General features: G+C 55.0%; 1 protein-coding gene across 4 annotated transcripts in view; it reads left to right on the top strand.

The window, feature by feature from the left end:
* The window catches only part of LOC119102625 (uncharacterized), a 49,348-nt gene extending 33,168 nt beyond the window's left edge, over positions 1–16,180 (top strand). For 2 of the 4 annotated variants that reach the window (XM_037226073.1, XM_037226069.1), the window contains exons 4-11: positions 3,452–3,524; positions 3,860–4,015; positions 5,529–5,727; positions 6,187–6,371; positions 8,376–8,493; positions 11,661–11,819; positions 12,659–12,751; positions 15,220–16,180. In XM_037226073.1, the coding sequence (XP_037081968.1) occupies positions 3,452–3,524; positions 3,860–4,015; positions 5,529–5,727; positions 6,187–6,371; positions 8,376–8,493; positions 11,661–11,819; positions 12,659–12,751; positions 15,220–15,335 (1,099 nt within the window). In that variant the 3' untranslated portion in view covers positions 15,336–16,180. Of the gene's footprint in view, positions 1–3,451; positions 3,525–3,859; positions 4,016–5,528; positions 5,728–6,186; positions 6,372–8,375; positions 8,494–11,660; positions 11,820–12,658; positions 12,752–13,362; positions 13,471–15,219 lie in introns of all 4 variants that reach the window. The other 2 variants (XM_037226070.1, XM_037226072.1) reach the window with 2 other exon arrangements.
* The last annotated feature ends 2,207 nt before the right edge of the window (positions 16,181–18,387 follow it).

Below are 18,387 nucleotides of genomic sequence, written 5' to 3'. Positions count from 1 at the left end.
TCACGAGCGCACGGGCGGCCACCGGCAGCACTTACGCAACCGAAGACGGGGGCGGACGGGAGCGCGGAGCTGGGAGCGGGCATAGACCACTGGTAATTCTCCCCAACCTCCCCCTCTCCTGCGCCATTCTCTCTTCCCTTCCTCTGACATGCCGCCCCCTCCCCGTCTTCCGAGGCTCTCCTCCCCGGACCCTCCCGTCCACCTGCCTCAACTCAATGGTCGGGCTGCTGGCGAACGCGACGCAGTTGGGATCAACTGCGCGAGGCGGCAGGCCTTTACCGAGACGGTGCGAACCATTACAGCGGCTGAGATCCGAGCTGCAGGACCGTTAATCTGCCAGCTTGCGGGCCGCGTCGTTCAAGGTCAATTGCAAGTCGTTCCATTGCAAGGTGTGGGCTTACGGAGGCTCTGCTGGCGATTACAAGGGAAGGCGGGGAGGAGGAGGGGATGGGGCATGTCGATGCTGACCACCGTGAAACTCGGTACATAGTGTCTTGTAGAGGCCTTCACGGGCGGAATTTCCTTTACCCAATTTACTCGCCAGCTGTGTGCCCATTCCCACACGATACCCATGCCTAATTAGCTGTGCTCAACCGTGATTCAGCCATTTGCATTTTTAAGCATTTTTGTTCTAAATTATTAAGGAGTTTTAAGAAAATTCGCACCCGAGATTACTCTCTTGCTTTGTTAATTGTAAACCTAGTGAGAATGAAGCTAATTATGACTAAAGCAAGTGAAGCAGTATCCCTGCATGCCATTTTTGGAGTATCCACCTGACATGTCACCTGACACCTGACACCTGACATGCCACTAAGGCCTGACGATTACATACCCGTTCCCCTACCCGCATTTTTACCAAAAGATGTACCTAACCCAGCCCGCTCCCCATTTTACATGGATGTTGATGGGTTTACCCAACCCGCAAAGTCCACTGGTACCTGGTCATAAGTTTCTGGCCTGAGTATTGGCTGCGTCATCCATCTCACTTTTGAGTTCTGTTTATGATGCTTCCTGTAATATTTGTTTAAATGTAGGAAAGATGCAGCGAAACACACACTCTACCGCAGCCATCCCGTGCGTTAAGAGATGCCATTGGCACAGGCATCTAGTCGGCAGCAAAACCAGTAGCAGAAATAATGGTAGAAACAAGACCCGTAAATCTTTCTTAACAAAACCGAGAGCTTCCTGCTCAATGCAGTGACGTAAAAATGTCGATCACCTGATCTAATGCTCAACGCAGAGATCCTGTTCAACAAAAGGGAGCTCAATGATTGAATCGCTGTGTGAGACTGAGTCTGGGATGGATCTGATCCTGGTTCGGATGTTGCCTTACATTCAGGGTCATGCCAGAGTGGCGCAGCAAGAGCCAATGGCTGGCGTTGCTAGAACGTCTGGGTGGATGTCGGCGACGCCGTGGCGTGGGGCCGTTTAGCCTCGACGGCCATCTGTTCATCTTCCTAATCGGGCACGTCTGCTCCCGACAATGCCCCCCACGGTAGGGCGAAGGTCGACCAGTCTGACACTGCCCGGTAACCAAGGTGGCGGGAGGTAGAGGGCGCCCTCACAAAGGTCACCGGAGCCTCCCACCCGAGCTGCGACATGCCCGTCCATGGCAGTCGCATCTATTGTGCGTCGGCTGTACGACCCGGCCACCTTACGCCCCACCTCAGGTCCTCTCACCCTCGTCCAGCTCAGACCCCTCCCCTGCCCGTCCCCGCCTGCCAGCCGTGTCCTCCCTGTCATGGGAGGAGGCCGGCCTCGCCGCCTCGCGTGGCATCCCGCCGTCGCTCCCGGCTCCGCGGGCAGCGGACGGTGGGGGGCGGTGTGGCCCTCAGCCCCGCCCGTCTGTCCCGCGGCAAGGTTCCCCGGGTGCCGAAGGTCGCCCGGCGTCGGCCGGTTTTTGTAGCGGCCGGCCCGCCCGAGCCCCCGGGCGCATGCCGCCCAGGAGAGGAGCGCGCCAGAACAATCAGGCCGGGCGGACCGCTGCTCGGCCGCTGATTTATGTATCGGCCTGATCGGCGAGCTGATTAGGCCGCGGTGGAGTCATCATGGGTTCGCGGCTACTGCGCGTCTCGCTGTGGTCGGCCTCCTGCTGGGTTGGCGTGGTTGAGGGTCGCGGTAGCCGGAATTCTCGCTGTCACATTCTAAACTGTTGGAAACTGATTCCAGCACATATGTCACGGTGGGTGGGGGAATGCTGCTCACTGAACAACTTATCGGTGCTGTTAGAATTCTTATGGGCGCAGATAGATATGGGCATTTAAGAAGAAATACAATGTGATCTGTTTTCCTGAAGTATAAGTGAACCGTTACACACCAATTTGACACAAGAAATTGACATGCATATTGCTGAATTAATGAATTATTTTCTTCGCCTACATTATTAGATTGTGTTGCGTGAGGCTTTGACGGAAGACCATCAAATCGACGATGTGGACTGGCGGCTGCTTGGCTTTACAGATCATCCACGACATGGCCATTGTACCTCATGCTCCAGACAATTTACATGACGTCATGCCAATGCATATTTCATTTGACTATCACGGTGCTACTGACTGTGCTACCAAAGGATCTGTGCTACCCAAAAGATCGTCACGCCGTGCTGTCCCATACACTCATCCGAGTGTGTCATACGTTGTGAAATAAGGGACTTCCTCCGCAGCTACATAGGTCTTTGCTGTTTAAAATACCTGTGTCAGCGTGACCGACAAGAAAATTGTACGCGCTCTTGTCCTGTATGGTTGATGCATTTCTTGCATCACTTTTTAAGTACTGAGTGGGCTCCCAAGGACAGTACTGGGACGCTTCGGAAAATTACCCATCTAAAGGCTGAAACGTAGTCATTAAATACGTCAGGAGGCGCGGCGACAGGAGAGCACGCCGCGCCCGGTGACGTAACACCGTGTTCTGGCACTGCCCACCTGGCTCCCCTGACACTGCAACCTGGTTCTGATGAACGCCTGTCCTACCATGGCTGCATTCTTCGGCACTACACGCGCATGCAAGGTTCAAATAACCGGTCAGTTACACATTTCACCGCCCGCAAACTAGGCGGCAATCTACCCGACAACTCACGCAGCACACGAACGCGTATTCTATCGGACGGGGGAGCGTGCCCGCAGTGACGGCCGCCGCTCGCACCGCGTCCTGTCGCGCGGCGTCCCGTGCCTGGCATCGCCCGCTGACAGGCGGCCGCGCGGCGGCGTGCGAGAGCGTGAACGCGGCGCGCGTGTCAAGCCACTCGGCCACACTTTCCTCGCCGTTGCCGCCGCCGCCGCCGCCGTCGCCTCGCGTGGGCCTGCCGTATGCGTTTGGCAACCAGACGCGCAGCGACCGGAGACGGGCGGCGCCGTTTCGCCACCGCGCCGCGGCGGCCGGCGTGGGAGCGGCCGGCGGCGCCGCGCCCGGTGTCAACATGCCGCTGACGCGTGCGTGTCTGTCGCCCCTCCAGGATCGGTTTGTGCGGCTTCGACAACCCACTGCGGGACCCCAAGGTCGAGGAGGCTAAGCGGTACATCGGAGGGGTAAGTGCGGTCCGCTCTGTTGGCTGTGGGCCGAGGAGCTGTCTTGAAATGCGCCGGACGCGGATGTGAAGGGTCACACGCTCTGCTGCTGACCTTCAGTGTTGTCTGTGGGGGTCAGTTGTGGACCAATAAAAGACCCGTCACTTGCCTGGAAATGTCGCATTTAGCTGTAATTTAGGTTATGTAAACTGTCTGATCACAAAAGGCATTCGAATGTCAAAATTGCGATGGTACGTAAGAAACCTGACGCTGTTGATGCTGGAAGTGTGACTCTAGCCTTTCGACTATTGGAAGAACTAACACAGAGACGCTTTAACAAGGCTCTCTCCTCCCAGGGCGTGAAAGTGAAGATGGACAACGAAGGAAACCTGATGGTGAAGCGACTGGCCAAGTCCAATGTGTACGTCCGGTACGCCAACGGCGAAAACGCCGTGGGCTCCGACATCCTCAAACTGCCGCAGGCGGCGCTGGAGGCCAACAAGGGTCTGGCGGTGAGTTGTGAGGATTCGAGGCGGCACTGAGACACCAGCTGGAGGAGGCAATCCTGGCTGTTGGTCTCAACTCCTCACGTATTTCTTGTAGGCCTCGAAGGACATGTGCATTCCGTTCATACAGTTGTAAAAGTGCACCAGACAGGTTCAATCCCAGTTTTTAGGGCAATTTTCAAATGCCGAGTAAGGATGACGTGTACTCTGAGTTTTGTTAATTCAGTGACTTTATCTACGGTGAGATGGGGAAAAGGTTTTATGTTCGGTATGAGCCTGTTCTGGATATCCTCAAACTCATCCCACAAGGACGAGTTTGCTGCTCACCGGCCCTGGCAAGCAGCCCAAGCACCGCGATAGAACAGACAGGTCAGGGTCTTCTCCAATCATCACGGCCATAGGAGAGTTTTGTCTCATTTCTGCGGTGGCCCGGCCTCAGCTATCACTGACAGCTTAAGGTCATATTCCGTATCTGGGGACAAGCGAAAGTCCTTCTCAATCACCGATGTTGGCTGAAAGCCCTTTCTTGCCCCTGAGCTGGCTTTGGACTCACTGGCACTGGCACTAGCTTTGGACTGGCTTTGGACTCTAGCGCTGATGCACTCAAGAAGGCCATCTACCCGGCTATCATCCAAGCGGAATGACTTGTCCGACGGAAAGAGCCGGCGTGATCGATGCCTAGTCTCTTTTTCAAGGCCCGCACCGTCTCATTATCACCGCTGGTGGGGGATTTTTTGCCGGCCCCCCACCCTGCCGGAAGCCGCCGACACCACTCCCATTGTCCACCGCCGCTTGATTGACCCCAAAGCGGCCGGCAAAGCTGGAAACACCGTAAACGCACTCCCTGATCGCCGCACAAAAAATGGTCGGCCGTGCCAGGGGCGTCTCGCCTCAGACAAGGCGGGATAAAGGGAGCAGGGAGCCCCGCCTCGGACGTGACCGCGCGGATTCGGAGGCGGCCGACCACGGGTCTCCGCTGTGTTCCGAATTTAGTCCCGCGAGCCTCGCGTGGCTGGACACGGAGAGTCCTCCGACTCAGGCGATCCGGTGACCGATTACGCCCGCCGGCCCGGTCCGGATGGCGCTGAGGAGCGTGAGCACCTCACTTTGGGACTGGCGACACGGCAATGACAGGCTCCCAGTGATAACATGTCATGAATTGTCTGGCCAAGTGCGGCTTACGATAACTGATAGAGCGCCTCCAAGCTTAAACGGGGCTTCAAAGTTGGCCTATACCCTGAAAACATGTCTGGCATTAAGCTCCCAGGAGTCTAAATCCGGCACCCAAAAGGTCAGGGTAAGGACTTACTGTTAACGTCATTGAAACAGGCTTACCTTGTTCGCATATCAGCCCACAGTGCAGGCTTATGCCATTGTAACCCACGCGCCAGCTCTTCATTGCCAGATTCTTGTACCAGGCGTTCGCGGTTTGTGTGCGGACGCAGGCGCCGAGTCGCGCGTCCCCTGCCCTCTCGGGTGGCCTTGATACTCGTCTTACGCGCCGTGCCCTGCTCGACAGCTGTTCGACCTGAAGAAGTTCCACCAGAACGTGAACCGAGAGCTGAAGAGGCAGTACCCGGACCGTACCCGGCTCGAGAACCAGTGCATGACCTCGCTGGCGTTCGTCAAGAACGACGACGACCTCCTCAACTGCCCCTGCTGGGTGCTCATCATCAACATCGTTGCGCTTGACATGCTCAAGGGCAAGCTGATGCCAGGTGCGGCAGATCCATCCAGCTGGCTTCAGCAGCGAGGTGCCATCATGCTAATCAAATGAGCCACATTATGGCTGGCTTTACCGGGCCATGCCTGAGGCCTTCGTCGATCGATTTTTAAAAATAGGCTATAATTCGGGCAGATTTGACTGCTTACAGATGGGAATGAATTAACTAAGCTGTAGCCTAGCCGGCCGTTCATCGCCGTGGGCCGGAAAGTACCACCTGGATACCCAACAGTGCTTACTCACTCGGCGCCGCCTTTTCCATCCTCCGGCTTGATTTATTCACATATCCGGAGATAATGGCATTCAAACACGGTGTTTTTGCGTTGCGCGTGCTGTTCTCGGCCGCGTCGCCATTAATCTTAGCCGTTACCAGCCGGGTTCGAGCCATAACACCCTGTCAGGTCGACACCGACGACCAGTCACGTCCGCCCGCCAACAGTACGGTTTCTTCCAGCCTCGATACCGCCGGCTGTGTCGGCTCCGGCGGGTTCGCGGAGCCGGATCCCGATCCCAGACGAGGATCCGTACAGCTTGGCCGGCTCGGGCGGCAGCTCCGGCTCCTCCGGCAAGCAGGGACGCTCCGAGAGGCCGCCCAAACTCCCGCCCAGGGACACGGACCGACCCAGCCGCAGGGATAACGTGAGTTGCCGGGAGCAGAGGTCAGGGAGACCGCAGGGGCGACGTGAACCAGAGAAGCTGTGCAGGAAGCATGCGCTTTCTCCCTGCGGAATTGTGTTTATGCTTCACTCGACTGCTGATCCAAGTGCAGCGTCATCAGCCGCGATCAATCACAGTGCAAACGAAAATCACCCTGTAATTTTCTAGGGTGGAGTGGACATTTACACAATGTATTGCAGCCATTTATCTAGTTTGGTGTTATACCAACACTTCATCTTGGAAGATCACGGGACTCCTCCCTGGCAGACTACGGGGACAATGTCACTCGTCATGGAGCACATGTGACCAGACCACAGGCACATACAAGACAATATTAACCTTCAAGCCCTGCGGCTACGTGTGCTAGTCTGTGACCACGCGGATACAGCTCGGTGTCATCCCAACAGTTCGCCATGGAAGATCATTGGACTCCTCCCTGGCAGACTACAGGGACAATGACATTAGTCATGGGACTTGAACCGACCCAACGATTAAATAGCCGACTATTGCTCTCCTGGGTAATAGCGCTCAGCACGGCATGAGGGGACGGCGCAAGTCACCGGGGCGTAGTCCGGCAGACCTCGGCGTAAATCGAACGCGGAGACACGTTGTCGGGCCAGGGCGGCGGGACGCGTTCTCGCCGCCTGGACGCATGCTTCAGCCGGCACCGAGTGCAGACCGGTCTGCGGTAGCTGGCCCATCGCCCAGTCCGGGCAGCTCGCCGCCACAGTCGGCTGATCCAGTCGTCCTTTGGATGGATATCCTCCGACATCGCAGGCCAACTCCCGCGGCAGTCGTTGCTCCTGCGACCTGCGATCCCGCGCGATAACCATCCGGCATGTCGTGGCATCGACTGACTTGATCCACGCATCATGGATTGACCGTGAATCCTGTCTGCCGACGGAAGGAATCGGCAAGCCTTTGTCGGTAAAAGAGCATGACCATGAAACCATGTCCTGCGGTCCCGCCAGCCACGCAGCATGTGTGGTGCCTGATAGCTACAACTGCCCATGTGGAAAATTTTCCCGTGAAGAAAAACTTGCGGACATAGTTTTTGTTTTCGCTACACGACCACCACTTTGAGGAACCTCCGTCAGGGGTCGTGAAAGCGGCACATAATGCGGTCAGTTAACACTGATCGTAAAATGTGGCATTGCTGCCTGTCAGCTGCGCCGTCCTGCGGCTGGCTTCTGCTGCGCTCGCTCTCTTTCCGTCAGCGCCCGTCCCGGCCCCAGCTGTGCCCGTCCCCGCCCCGACAGTCGGTGAAGGGAAAGTGGCCACGACGCCACCCGTTACCAGCCTGGCCGCCGAATCCGGGCCGGGCTACTTTTACACGGCACATGGCCGCGTCGGGCTCAGCCCGCAAACAGAGCCTCTCGCCGAGCTGCCCGTCAAGGAGAGCGGCAGCTGGCGTGCTCGCCGCGTCGGCGTCGGCGGCGGTCGCGGCGTGGCTCTCTGTGTGTCCAGCGCGCGCGGTGGTGTCGTCCGCCGTGCCTCTGATGCGGGGACGGCTGCGCGTCCCGGCGCCGGGAGCCCACTAACGACGGCCGCCGGTGGCGCAAGGACCCGCGCCAGCAACATTGTGGTCACTAGCGAGTGGGGCTCTTTCGGCGAAAGCAGAAACCGGTCGTGGTCAGGTCGGGTCCGGCGTGCCGCTACATATTGATGAGAACGGGCCACTTTTTACACAGATGACTGGCGGAGACGCGGCGTGTGTTTTTGCTGCCGGATGGAACGGCTGGCGCAGGTGTCAAAGCATGGCAGGTGTCAGCCAGACAGACCTGGCGAAGGGTGGTATGACGGGCAGACTGGTCGTCGCTCACGCATGCGCAATACGTGGTGGTCCCGACTGATCATTAATCGGGGTAAAATGGGTCAACTTTGCGCTCCACAGATGATGTGATCCTTGATACATCTGCATCCGCGCTTATGTGTTCCTCCTTCGTGTGACGAAGACAGATGCGTGACTTCATGCCCGGTTTGCAGGCGGAGTATGGCGAAGACACAGACGACGCGGAGCCGGCCCAGAACGGTGGCGTCGGCGGCCTGCGGGCCCGACTTCAGTCGTCGCGGAGTAAAAACAAAAAGGACAGGAAGAAGGGCGGTAAGTCCCGTGTTCTGCGTCCCACCAGAGCCCGTTCCTTTGTCGTGCACCGCCGGTGGCCGGTACGCACTTGTCTGGCCGATCGAACGCGGCCGCATGAGTCAGCAGATCCGCGCGGAGGAAGCGGGGGCGGGGGGGGGGGGGGGGCGTGGTGTGGCGTGGCGTGCTCGGGCGGAATCTGTTTCAGCCGGGGTAAACCAGTGCCGTGCCGTTGGCAAGGTCGATCGGTGACCCCCGTCACCGCGCGCGCTGACGCATCGCCGAGTGCTGGCTGTCCCCGTGCTCCGTGCCTCCCGGTGACCACAGCGTGCTTTCCGAGGTGGTCGGTGGTGGATGACTGTCCCACCGGGCACTAATCGTTCTTTCTCCTTGTTCGCGAACACCAGACGCGCTGATCCCGCCGGGACAGGAAACGAAACCTCCGGGTTGGTGGTCAGAAACAGGTCACTTAATCACCTCGGGATGTCGCTGTGCGGTTAAGCAACGTTCTTCGGAAGACGACACAGGACCAGCTTTTACAGTGCATGTCTCCATCCTCGCGTTTATGCAAACACCTTTGTTTCGCTTTTTGATAAAGTGCACAGACATTTTTGCGTCTTCTGATCAGGGCTCAGAAGCTCTTACAGCAGCAGCTCAGCAGCTCAGTAGCTCTTACAGCGGCAGCTCAGCAGCTCAGTAGCTCTTACAGCAGCAGCTCAGCAGCTCAGTAGTTCTTACAGCAGCAGCTCAGCAGCCCATACGGCGGCAGCTCAACCGCTCAGTAGCTCTTACTGGTAAAGCTCTCAATTAACCGGATGCTCGCGAACTAAAACCGAACTATGATTCGGATTTGACGCTGTGATGTAAATGTATGGTTTTGATAGCAAAACACTTATACAGTTATTCATTGACTTATGTTTTAGATAATAATTCAGCGCTTCCTTTAGTCATCCTAGCCCCATCTAACTCATACAGAGCAGTACAGTACTGGGTGTTAGCCATCATAATCTGTAGTTTACAAAACTGCAATCAAATCACTGTGAACAGGGTAACTTGTTTGTGACGAACAACCATCTCTAAAGCCCAGCTCTTTGTCCTCTCCCATTCTCGCTCACCATGTCGTGCAAGAGTCGCCGTCCCACCAGTTGGCGTTATGCCAGCCGCAGCACCAGCTCGTAAACAAGCGTGGACTCAGCGGGGCCTTGTGCCCGAGCTGGATAATCCCCCCCCCCCCCCCCCACCCCCAGGCAGAGGCCGCAGCTCGCTCGCCGAGGGGCACGCCAACACAACAGCGCGTGCACTCCGAAAGTCCCGGCCAGTTTCCCGGATTGCTGCGCTGCGTCCGATGGCCGGATTGTCGCGAGATAAGCGCATGTGACGTCACGCGTGGCCGGAGTGCGGCCGTTTTTGGGCGGCGCGCCTCGTCCAGAACCTGTTTTACTTTCACTGGAGTGCGGTGGGGCGGCTGCCGCTGGCCGGCCGCTGGCCGGCCGCTGGGCGGGCTCCGGACGGGCGCGGCACGCGCCGGCCACTCCCAGAGCAGGCCCGGGGTGGCCGGCGGCGGGGAGTGGTCCAAGGGTGCGGCGGGGCACGGGCTTAACACCCAAGCGGGGGCCCTCGAACCCCCGCCCGAGCAGTGGCTTGGGTGGTAGTTTGGCTCCAGACGGGGGAAATGCATGAGTTCAGGAAGAGGCTTGAGACTGAGGATTAGTAGACCCTAGGTTGACCGCTAGGATTGCATTTGGCATATGCACCATGAGGCTGCATGAGCAATATGGCGCATGTTTCTTTGGCAGCGAAAAAGAGCGGGAAATTAAAAATACCACCAGTTCCCATGCAGAATCAAAATAAATGAATGGTGGTTTGCACTGGAGAGACGACCGCCAGATGGAAGGGAACTGGTTTGTGTTTAACGGTATGACGATACGAAACAGAACCTAGCTGCCGAGAAGGCCCGACAAAATATACTTCGATGACATTGAAAACAACCTCTATTTTTTGGGAGGCTTCAAGAACACATCTTCAGCAACCATGAGTAAGCGACCCAAAATATATCGAGATACGGTCGTCCCACCCACCGCACACATAGCAGAAAGAGTAGCAATAACAGCTTTGAAAGCCGCGAGCTGCAATGTCGAGGCATTCTGCCCATGTTTTTCACTGTTTTTCTATTCAGACAAGCTCCTCGGAACAGACTACGGTTCAAAACAAATCCCCGCCTCTTCTACTTATCTGAATAACTTTATTGTAAGTAATTTGCAGGCTCTTTACATGCAAATTTCAGCACTCGCAATATCAAGGCCTGCAAACTCATAGCAGAGACCCAGCGCCGGAGGGGGGGGGGGCGGGGGGCGAGTCCCGTGCTGGCGCAGAGCTTCCGCCCCAACTAGAGCTGGGGGTCACAAGACCGGGTGAGGGGAAGAGCAGTGGACCCTTGGCTCTAAAACTTTGCAATGGAATGGGAAGAAGCTTATGCAAGCAATAGAAAGGGAAAAAGCTTATGCAAGCTGTCGGTTAAAGTGTAAAGGTCATCGGCTGCGAAGCCACAAGCTCGTCGCCTGATGTGAACATCGAGAGCAGACAGCGAGTACCCCGACAGCATGGTGATAAAATTTGACAGTCGTGACGACAGAGCGCTGGTCGGATGTGAAGCTGGTGCCTCCACGAAAGGCGTGAGGAGTGACCCGGGGTAAGGGGGGGGGGGGGTTGAATGAGGGGGTGACGCTAGAGGGACACCGTTACTTCATCCTGTCCGGCATATACGTGAAACCGCCGATGTTTCGTCACCAGCTATGTAGGTTAGGACCCGCTTCACCGCATTCTATGACGCGATGCAGACCTGGTGATTTAGTTAAGATGATTGCATGAACAGCCGCAGCTGCGGGCTACGGTCGCCTGAAGGCCGCGCTACAGCAGGTGCCGTGGGAACCGTGTGGTCAGTGGAGGCCGGCAGCGTCAGCCAGCTTGCATCACGTGCCAGCTGTGCGGCAACTGTGACAGCCAGGCACAGCCCTGTCCGGATCTATGAACAGATCCGGACCGAGGCGTGCTTAGCGTGCCTCGCACAGCCCTTTTCACAGCGGCACGAGAAGCAGGCCCCAGGAGGCGAGGTCGCCACAGAGTAGTGTCACGCAGTGTGTGTTACAAGCCACGGCAGAACCGTTACGAAGCCGGCTCTTCTGTTCCAGATGAGCTGTACTACGGCGGATTCCAGGCTCGCATCCCCAACTTCGCCAAGTCCAAGCACGGCAGGGAGGACCCGCGCGCCTACATGGCGGGCCCCCATGGCGGTGTGCCCATGCCACACCCAGCCATGTGGCACAGCCGGAGCTACGAGAGCGGCATGGGTAAGTGCATACGGTAGCGGAGACGTGCTTTCAACGAAAGCACGGCCTTTTAAATAAATCTGTATTTATTTAAGCGCTAAGGACCCGCAAAAGGCTATTACGCTTTTGGAAAGGACGGGCTGAACCCGCGGTATTAACATGTAACATATTGTGTGTTTGCCCGTTTTGCCGCTACGTCACGTGCCTCACTTCTGGTGACGTCAGCTGTGCGCCTGGCAATGCACATATGCATATCAGTGTAGGTATGGACTGTGCTATAAAAAGTTATTGACCGCGCTTAACAACTCCGTTGTTGACCACATCATATAAGCACTAGCTGTGAGCGCTATAAGGCCACTGACTACAATTAACCGCGTGGTAGATCCACGTATTTGGGTCGGTGCAGCCAGCAGTTGTGAGCCTACGACGATTATGACAACTTATCAGTGTGACGAGTCAAGTTCGTTAGGCCAACCCCGAACATTTCGAGCGCCCGGGGCCCACAACCTCGGCCACTCTGGTGTACAAGTCGATAAAACAGCGTCGTTGTTCGCCTGGTCGTGTGGGGAGTAAGCCGGGGCACCACCTGCCGCCCCCCTCCCCACTGCCGCGCCGTCCTTCGTCTGGGTCACCCCACGCATGACCAGAGAGCAGTGCTAGGCTCATGCACGCTGGGCGGTGGTACTTGGCCGTTGCTGTGTGGGTCATGGGGAGGGCTTCGGGCAGCTCTTGGTCTCCCTCAGTGGCTCCTCGCACTGGCGTGAAGCCTCCTCACGCTGCTCTGACGTGCTGTGTTCCGTGTTGTTCTTCATTGTCGTCTGTGGCCGGCACCGAACTAACCTGTGCTCTCGCCCATACAGGACGCATGCAGTATGTGTCCATGCCTAACATCCATCGGATGTCACAAATACAAAACCCGATGAATTTCGTTCAGCCCATGGCCTTGCACCAGGGTGAGTTTGAGAAACGATAGCTAGAGGTGCTTAGATCTAGACAAATATATCCATAGATTTGAGCATTATAAGGCTGCATCAAACATAAACAACCTAATTCGCAGTCTCGCTATGGATTCTCCTGGCTTCTGTCACTAGTCACAGTCGGGTAATGTCACTATTTCGATTTAATTTAATGATATTTTGTGCTCAATTTGCATGATATGAGATGAGCGTTAGCCATGGCATGTTGGCGGTATAGTTATCGCGGATAACACAACTTCCACTTCGTGGTGTAATAGTATTATCCGACTATGTTTAGTTTGAATTTCTCTTGAGCATACTACTTTCGGTTTCTTTCAAGTTTTCATGCTTGTTAAGCAACAGCTGGTTAAGCAATAGTGTAACAGTAGCTAAAAGGCAAACTGGGTTAGGACCTGAGCCCCATACTTTCTTCTGTGTTCTATACTTTTCTTTACCCAGTAGCTCTCTCTGGCCATTCTTCTCTCTCATGCGCTCTGTATGCCTGCTCTATTTCGCTGTATCCCTATGTGCCTGTTCCTCCCGGCTAGATCTGTGCACGTGGCTTGTGGATAACGCTGACGCGCCTTCCTCTGTCTCTGCCCCGGCAGCTGTCGACCGGGAATGGGAGCTCTATTTCAGACACCAGCACGGAGGGCCCGTCAAATAGATAGCCTTGATCCGACCCATTCCGCGCTCGGTTTTGCCTTCCTGGCTAGGTAAGCCATTAGCTAACGTGCAAACCCCGCACGTGCGGCTTGGCCGGCTTGTCCCCACCCGACCTGACCTGACCTGACCCGACCTACGTGACCTGACCTGACCTGATTCGCGTGTGATGTGGCCTGACTTGAGTGATGGTTGGATGGATGCGGTTTGAAGGGTGACGGTTATGAAGCCCAACTCGGTCGATTACGGAGGTTTTGTGGTGAAAAAAGTTGTACATACATATCAAATATCGATGTCCACGTCTATAGTGCATGCGCCAGCGCTAATAGCAAGCTGTGTTATACGCCACAAGCTTTTGGAGACATTTTAGAGGCTGTCCTCTGTCGTCAGTCAACCTCATCCCGCTACAAGCACTTCTGAATTAACCGTGACGTACATATTGACGCCGATGAAACACTGTACAAAGAACACCGCTCCGACTGGCTGGTGAAGTTGCACCGTTTAAAATGCATCCCGCCGCGTACTCGTGCGCGCCGCCTAAGCCGCGTCGGTGAGAGCTGGCACGGGTCCACCGACCACTGCACAGACAGGCTGCGCGTGACGGACGCTTTGGATTGCCTGCTGGACGGACAGTGACACGACCTTGACACGCTTTTGACGGACGCACCGACCCAGAGGTACGTGACGCTACGGGCGGCCGGGATGGGTCGATTGACAAGTGTTTCATGCTCGCCGTCGGGGTGCGGGGTTGGGCTATGTTAGAAAGGCACTTAGGTTTTCTCATTGGGCACTTGTTCTTGTTAGATCACCGATGGCTTGAGCTGATGATAATGATTATGGCATTTACAGCGAGTGACGTTTTGATGACGGTTGGCCCCAGATGACATAAGTAACGTTCCTTTGACTGTATTAGTGATGACACAGTTACATTTACGGTACTTGGCCGTGAATACCGCTTTAGGAACAATGGGTTAAGCTGCTTTCAAGGCTTGTCGGCAGATCAACGTCAGTAACCGAATAATTTGGTGTTCATATATGCGGCCTGGCATCTTAGATCCGTTTTGGCTGGGGCTCTCAGACATTCGCTAACGTTCCTCTCAATGGCTACTTTTACATTCGAATCACCAGCTAAAGCATCGGGGCCACCGTTTTCTTTTTTGATTGGGTGTAATGTAATTTATAGGCTTTTTAAGACAAATTGGCCGAGAACTTAACTCATAACCTGTGATATACGAAAAGATGGTTAATATAATTTCTGCTCTACGTGTTCTCGAAGATTTGAAGTACTAATATAAAAATCCTGCCGCTGAAAACGCCATGTGCCTGCCTGCAGTTAGAATTTTAAGGCCCACTAAGCTAGTTTCCCAACACTAGATTCGTCAAATTTTACACCAAGTTGTTCACCTTTTCTGCTGAGCTGTCTCGATGCTTTTTCAGACCCGTATTGAGCATAAAAAATAACGTCGGTTTCTGTTGAATCAGGGTATGCGAAGCATTGCGTACCGAGCTAATGCAAAATTTATGTACGATTGTTCGTAAATAATTCAAACACATTTAGCTGCGGGATTCATTCCATTGTGACGGGGGCTGTGCTGTATGAAATCATCCAGTTGACCTCATCGAGGTCAGTTGGAGTTTCATTGTTTCATTGGAGTTTCAAAGTTTCATTGAGTTCTCCTGTTATACCTCAGCTAACACGCCATTATGCTCAAACACGCTTCATCCTCTTTCGCTAACCGTAAATGCAAAATGTTTGTCCTGCTCCGTTGACAGGGTAAGCACACGCATGCCGTACATTCCAGAGATGGAGAAGGTCGACTCGCCGTACAGTCGGATGCCCAACTGGAACCCGATCCACGGTCGGCTGCCGCCCTCCTTCCAGCAGCGGCGCGCCATGTACGTCTCCAACTGGCAGTGAGGCAGACGTGGCGCAGTGGCGGCGAGCGAGCGCCGAGCGGCGGCCGGCGCTGGACGGCGAGCGCCCGAGACGCTTGTTAAGGCTGGCCGGCGCAGCAGCGGCGGTGTAGGACTCGTCCGTGGATGTGATACAGCGCCCGCTGAATCCAGGAGCGGGGGTCGCCGGCGGCGCGGTTCGCAGCGGTGGGAGCGGACCGGTGCCCCCGGGGCGGGGGCGGTCCCGGCCACGAGCGCCGCGCCGCGCCCCGCGCTCGTACCGTCAGTCAGAGGCGCGGCCGGCAGAGGGCAGTGGCGAGTCGCCGCACCGCGTGCGATATTTCACGATCGGTTTCGTGTTACCATTTGTAATGGTGTTCTTCCCTTGGAGTGTTGTTTTTTGGTAGATTTAAGTCTTCCGGATTTATATATCGAGATGTCGGTGCGAGTGGCAGTCCGTTTACGTGCGAGGTATTGTAGGGTCGATGCGTGATGATGATGATTGTTGCTGGCTTGCCACTAGTGCGCACCGCGCGGTGCCTGCTGAAGGGCTGATAAGATGTGAGCTTTGGTGATGAGAAGCGTGTGAAAGTCAAACCGAGTGCTCAGCCTGGTATTCCTGGGCCATGCGTGACTTGACCACGCAGGCGTATGGCGTGAGATGTTCACGCACCGCCTGGCCACTCACGCCGAGGTTTCAAAACTGATATTAACTCGCCCAGTTTGATCTGGGATGTCTGCGCTCATCACTCCGCCACCGGTTTGGCGTTTTCTCTCGTGACGGCGAGAGCGTGCGCAATTGTGCGAGTCGTACTGCCCGTAAACAGTCACCCTCGTGCGTGTTTTCGTGATGGGCAAACGGGGGGGGGGGGGGGGAGATCTTCGCCTGAGTGCATTTTCCGAGACATAACCCTTTACGCGTTGATACGTTGATATCGACTTTGGCTACCATCAAGTAAGGTGCCATTCCTTCCGCCATTTCTTTTGCGGTTTATGGAATTAATTGAAATAATCGGCATATCCATTTCTGCCAAAGTTGTCGCGTTACAGAATGTAAACCCTTTTTACCGAATGATCCTTTACTCGCAATCCTTTCAAAAATGTATAAATACCGCCAGCCACCAGTCGCCAGCCTCGTCTACAAACTCTGCTTGGCTCCCAGAAGCTTGAACACAATGCATAAAGGACGCTTGCCACTCTATTGCTCATCGGTGTCTTAGCGGCTTGCCTTTCCGGTTACGAGCCGCATGGTGTATGCTGACAGGTGTGTGCATGTGTAATAAAACCATTGGCCCAGCGCAAGCGTGTGGAAAATGCGCCAACCGAGTTTTGTCTTCTCCAAGATCTAACAGGTACGTGACTTATTATTGTCGTTTATATCTATCTATCTATCTATCCATATATATATATATATATATATATATATATATATATATATATTATGCCTATTATTATCGTTTTCTTCTTAGTGCAGTTAAGCAAATTTTGAGCATTATGCCAAGCGCCACGAATTCGTCAGTGTGGCGAAATCTAGGCGTTTGCGCTTGACACTGCGCCATTTACTGTGCGATTGCAGCTTCTGAAAGATAGCTAGCTTCGCTGCAATCTGAATTTTGATAGCATTCATTCACATGACTAGTATTCACGTAGAGAACAGTGACGTCACCTTGCAAAGCCGAATTGGGGGTGCAACCCGTGGCGTATGATATCAATTAGGCCCGCGAAATATACCTTTCACCGATTTTGCCCAGCAAATGTAACGCTGGCAGAGCTCTTGATGTTTTATTTTGGGAATGCAGCGGTCTGTTGCCTCAAAGCTTTGCGTCCAATCAAATTGCACCCAAATGTCGTCACCCACCTGTCTAGGTCCAGCCAGTGGGAAAACATATGGCGAACAATCAATGGATTGTGCGCGGAATGAGCGCTGCTCACCCGTATGAGTTCAAAGGCAAGGATTCCACAAATAATCAGGGTATGCTGTGATGCAAAGCGATTACTTCCTGGCGGAGAAGTTCTAAGATACTCAGGAATTGCTCAGAAAAGGTTACAAGCATGGCTTGAAATCCTGTAGGGTCAGGGCGGGGGCGGACCCTCGGGCCCCTGCAAGCCAGAAATTTTGGGGGGTCCGGGGAGTCTAAGGGCCCTTTGAGAGGCTTTTATTCAGTCCACGTGGCTCGAAGAAAAGTGAGCGTGTTGAATGAGAAACACTCAAAAATAATTTATGTCGAAGAATAAAAGTACATACGGTAACAAACGTCTCCCTCTAGATGCTCAGCACACCCCATGTGGCAACACGGGTTCTTTTGACCATTCGGTGTTTTTTTCCGGCCACCAGGGGTACACTGCCTTTATAGCTACTTAGGGATCTCTGGCCTTTCAAATTCCCTTCGGAACACTAAAGGGACCTCGGGACTAACCAAAGGTTCTTTGGCCGCTCGGGGCCGCATGGCCTGCTCGGGGCCCTGTATGTTAAGGGCCCCCTGGCCGCTCATGAGCCTTTGAAGTTACTCAGGGCCTTTGGGCCACAAATGGCGTTCTCCTCTGACTGCTCAGGGAGATAGGGACAAAACTCCAAATGTCAGACGGCATCTGCGTTGACCAGGGCTCCCTGAAAATAAAAGGTGACATGAAAGGGACTACAGTGAGTGACCGTTTCCCAAGCGGGGACAAGGCCAGGGTCTGCGATTTACATTGGTCGGTGGCCCTAGCTCAAAAAGGGACCTCTTTGTCGGTCCGGTGCCCAGAGTGCCTGATAGAGGGTCCTGCGTTGGCGATTTGGTCCTGTGTTGGCCCCGAGTCCATCAGCGTAAGTTTTCGAGGGGATCCGACGACGGGTCCGGAGGGCCCTTCCGGACCAACGATTGGGACCGAGTTGGCCCGAGGCAGTGTTCAAAGGTCCCAAAGGACTAGCCGAAGGTTGTATTAAAGGGGCGGGTCCCTAGCACCGGACCCTCAGATGCCATTCAGAGGGCCCTTTGTGCCAATCGGATGTCCTCTGAGTCGATGAGGGTATCCTTATCGGCCAGGTACCAGCCGTACCAAACAGTCAGAGCCAAGCAAAAATCAGATCCAAACGG

This window comes from Pollicipes pollicipes, unplaced genomic scaffold (genome assembly GCF_011947565.3).
Source record: "Pollicipes pollicipes isolate AB1234 unplaced genomic scaffold, Ppol_2.1 Scaffold_5724;HRSCAF=6776_pilon_pilon_pilon, whole genome shotgun sequence".
Taxonomy (NCBI): domain Eukaryota; kingdom Metazoa; phylum Arthropoda; class Thecostraca; order Pollicipedomorpha; family Pollicipedidae; genus Pollicipes; species Pollicipes pollicipes.
This window is presented reverse-complemented; position numbering and strand designations above follow the sequence as displayed.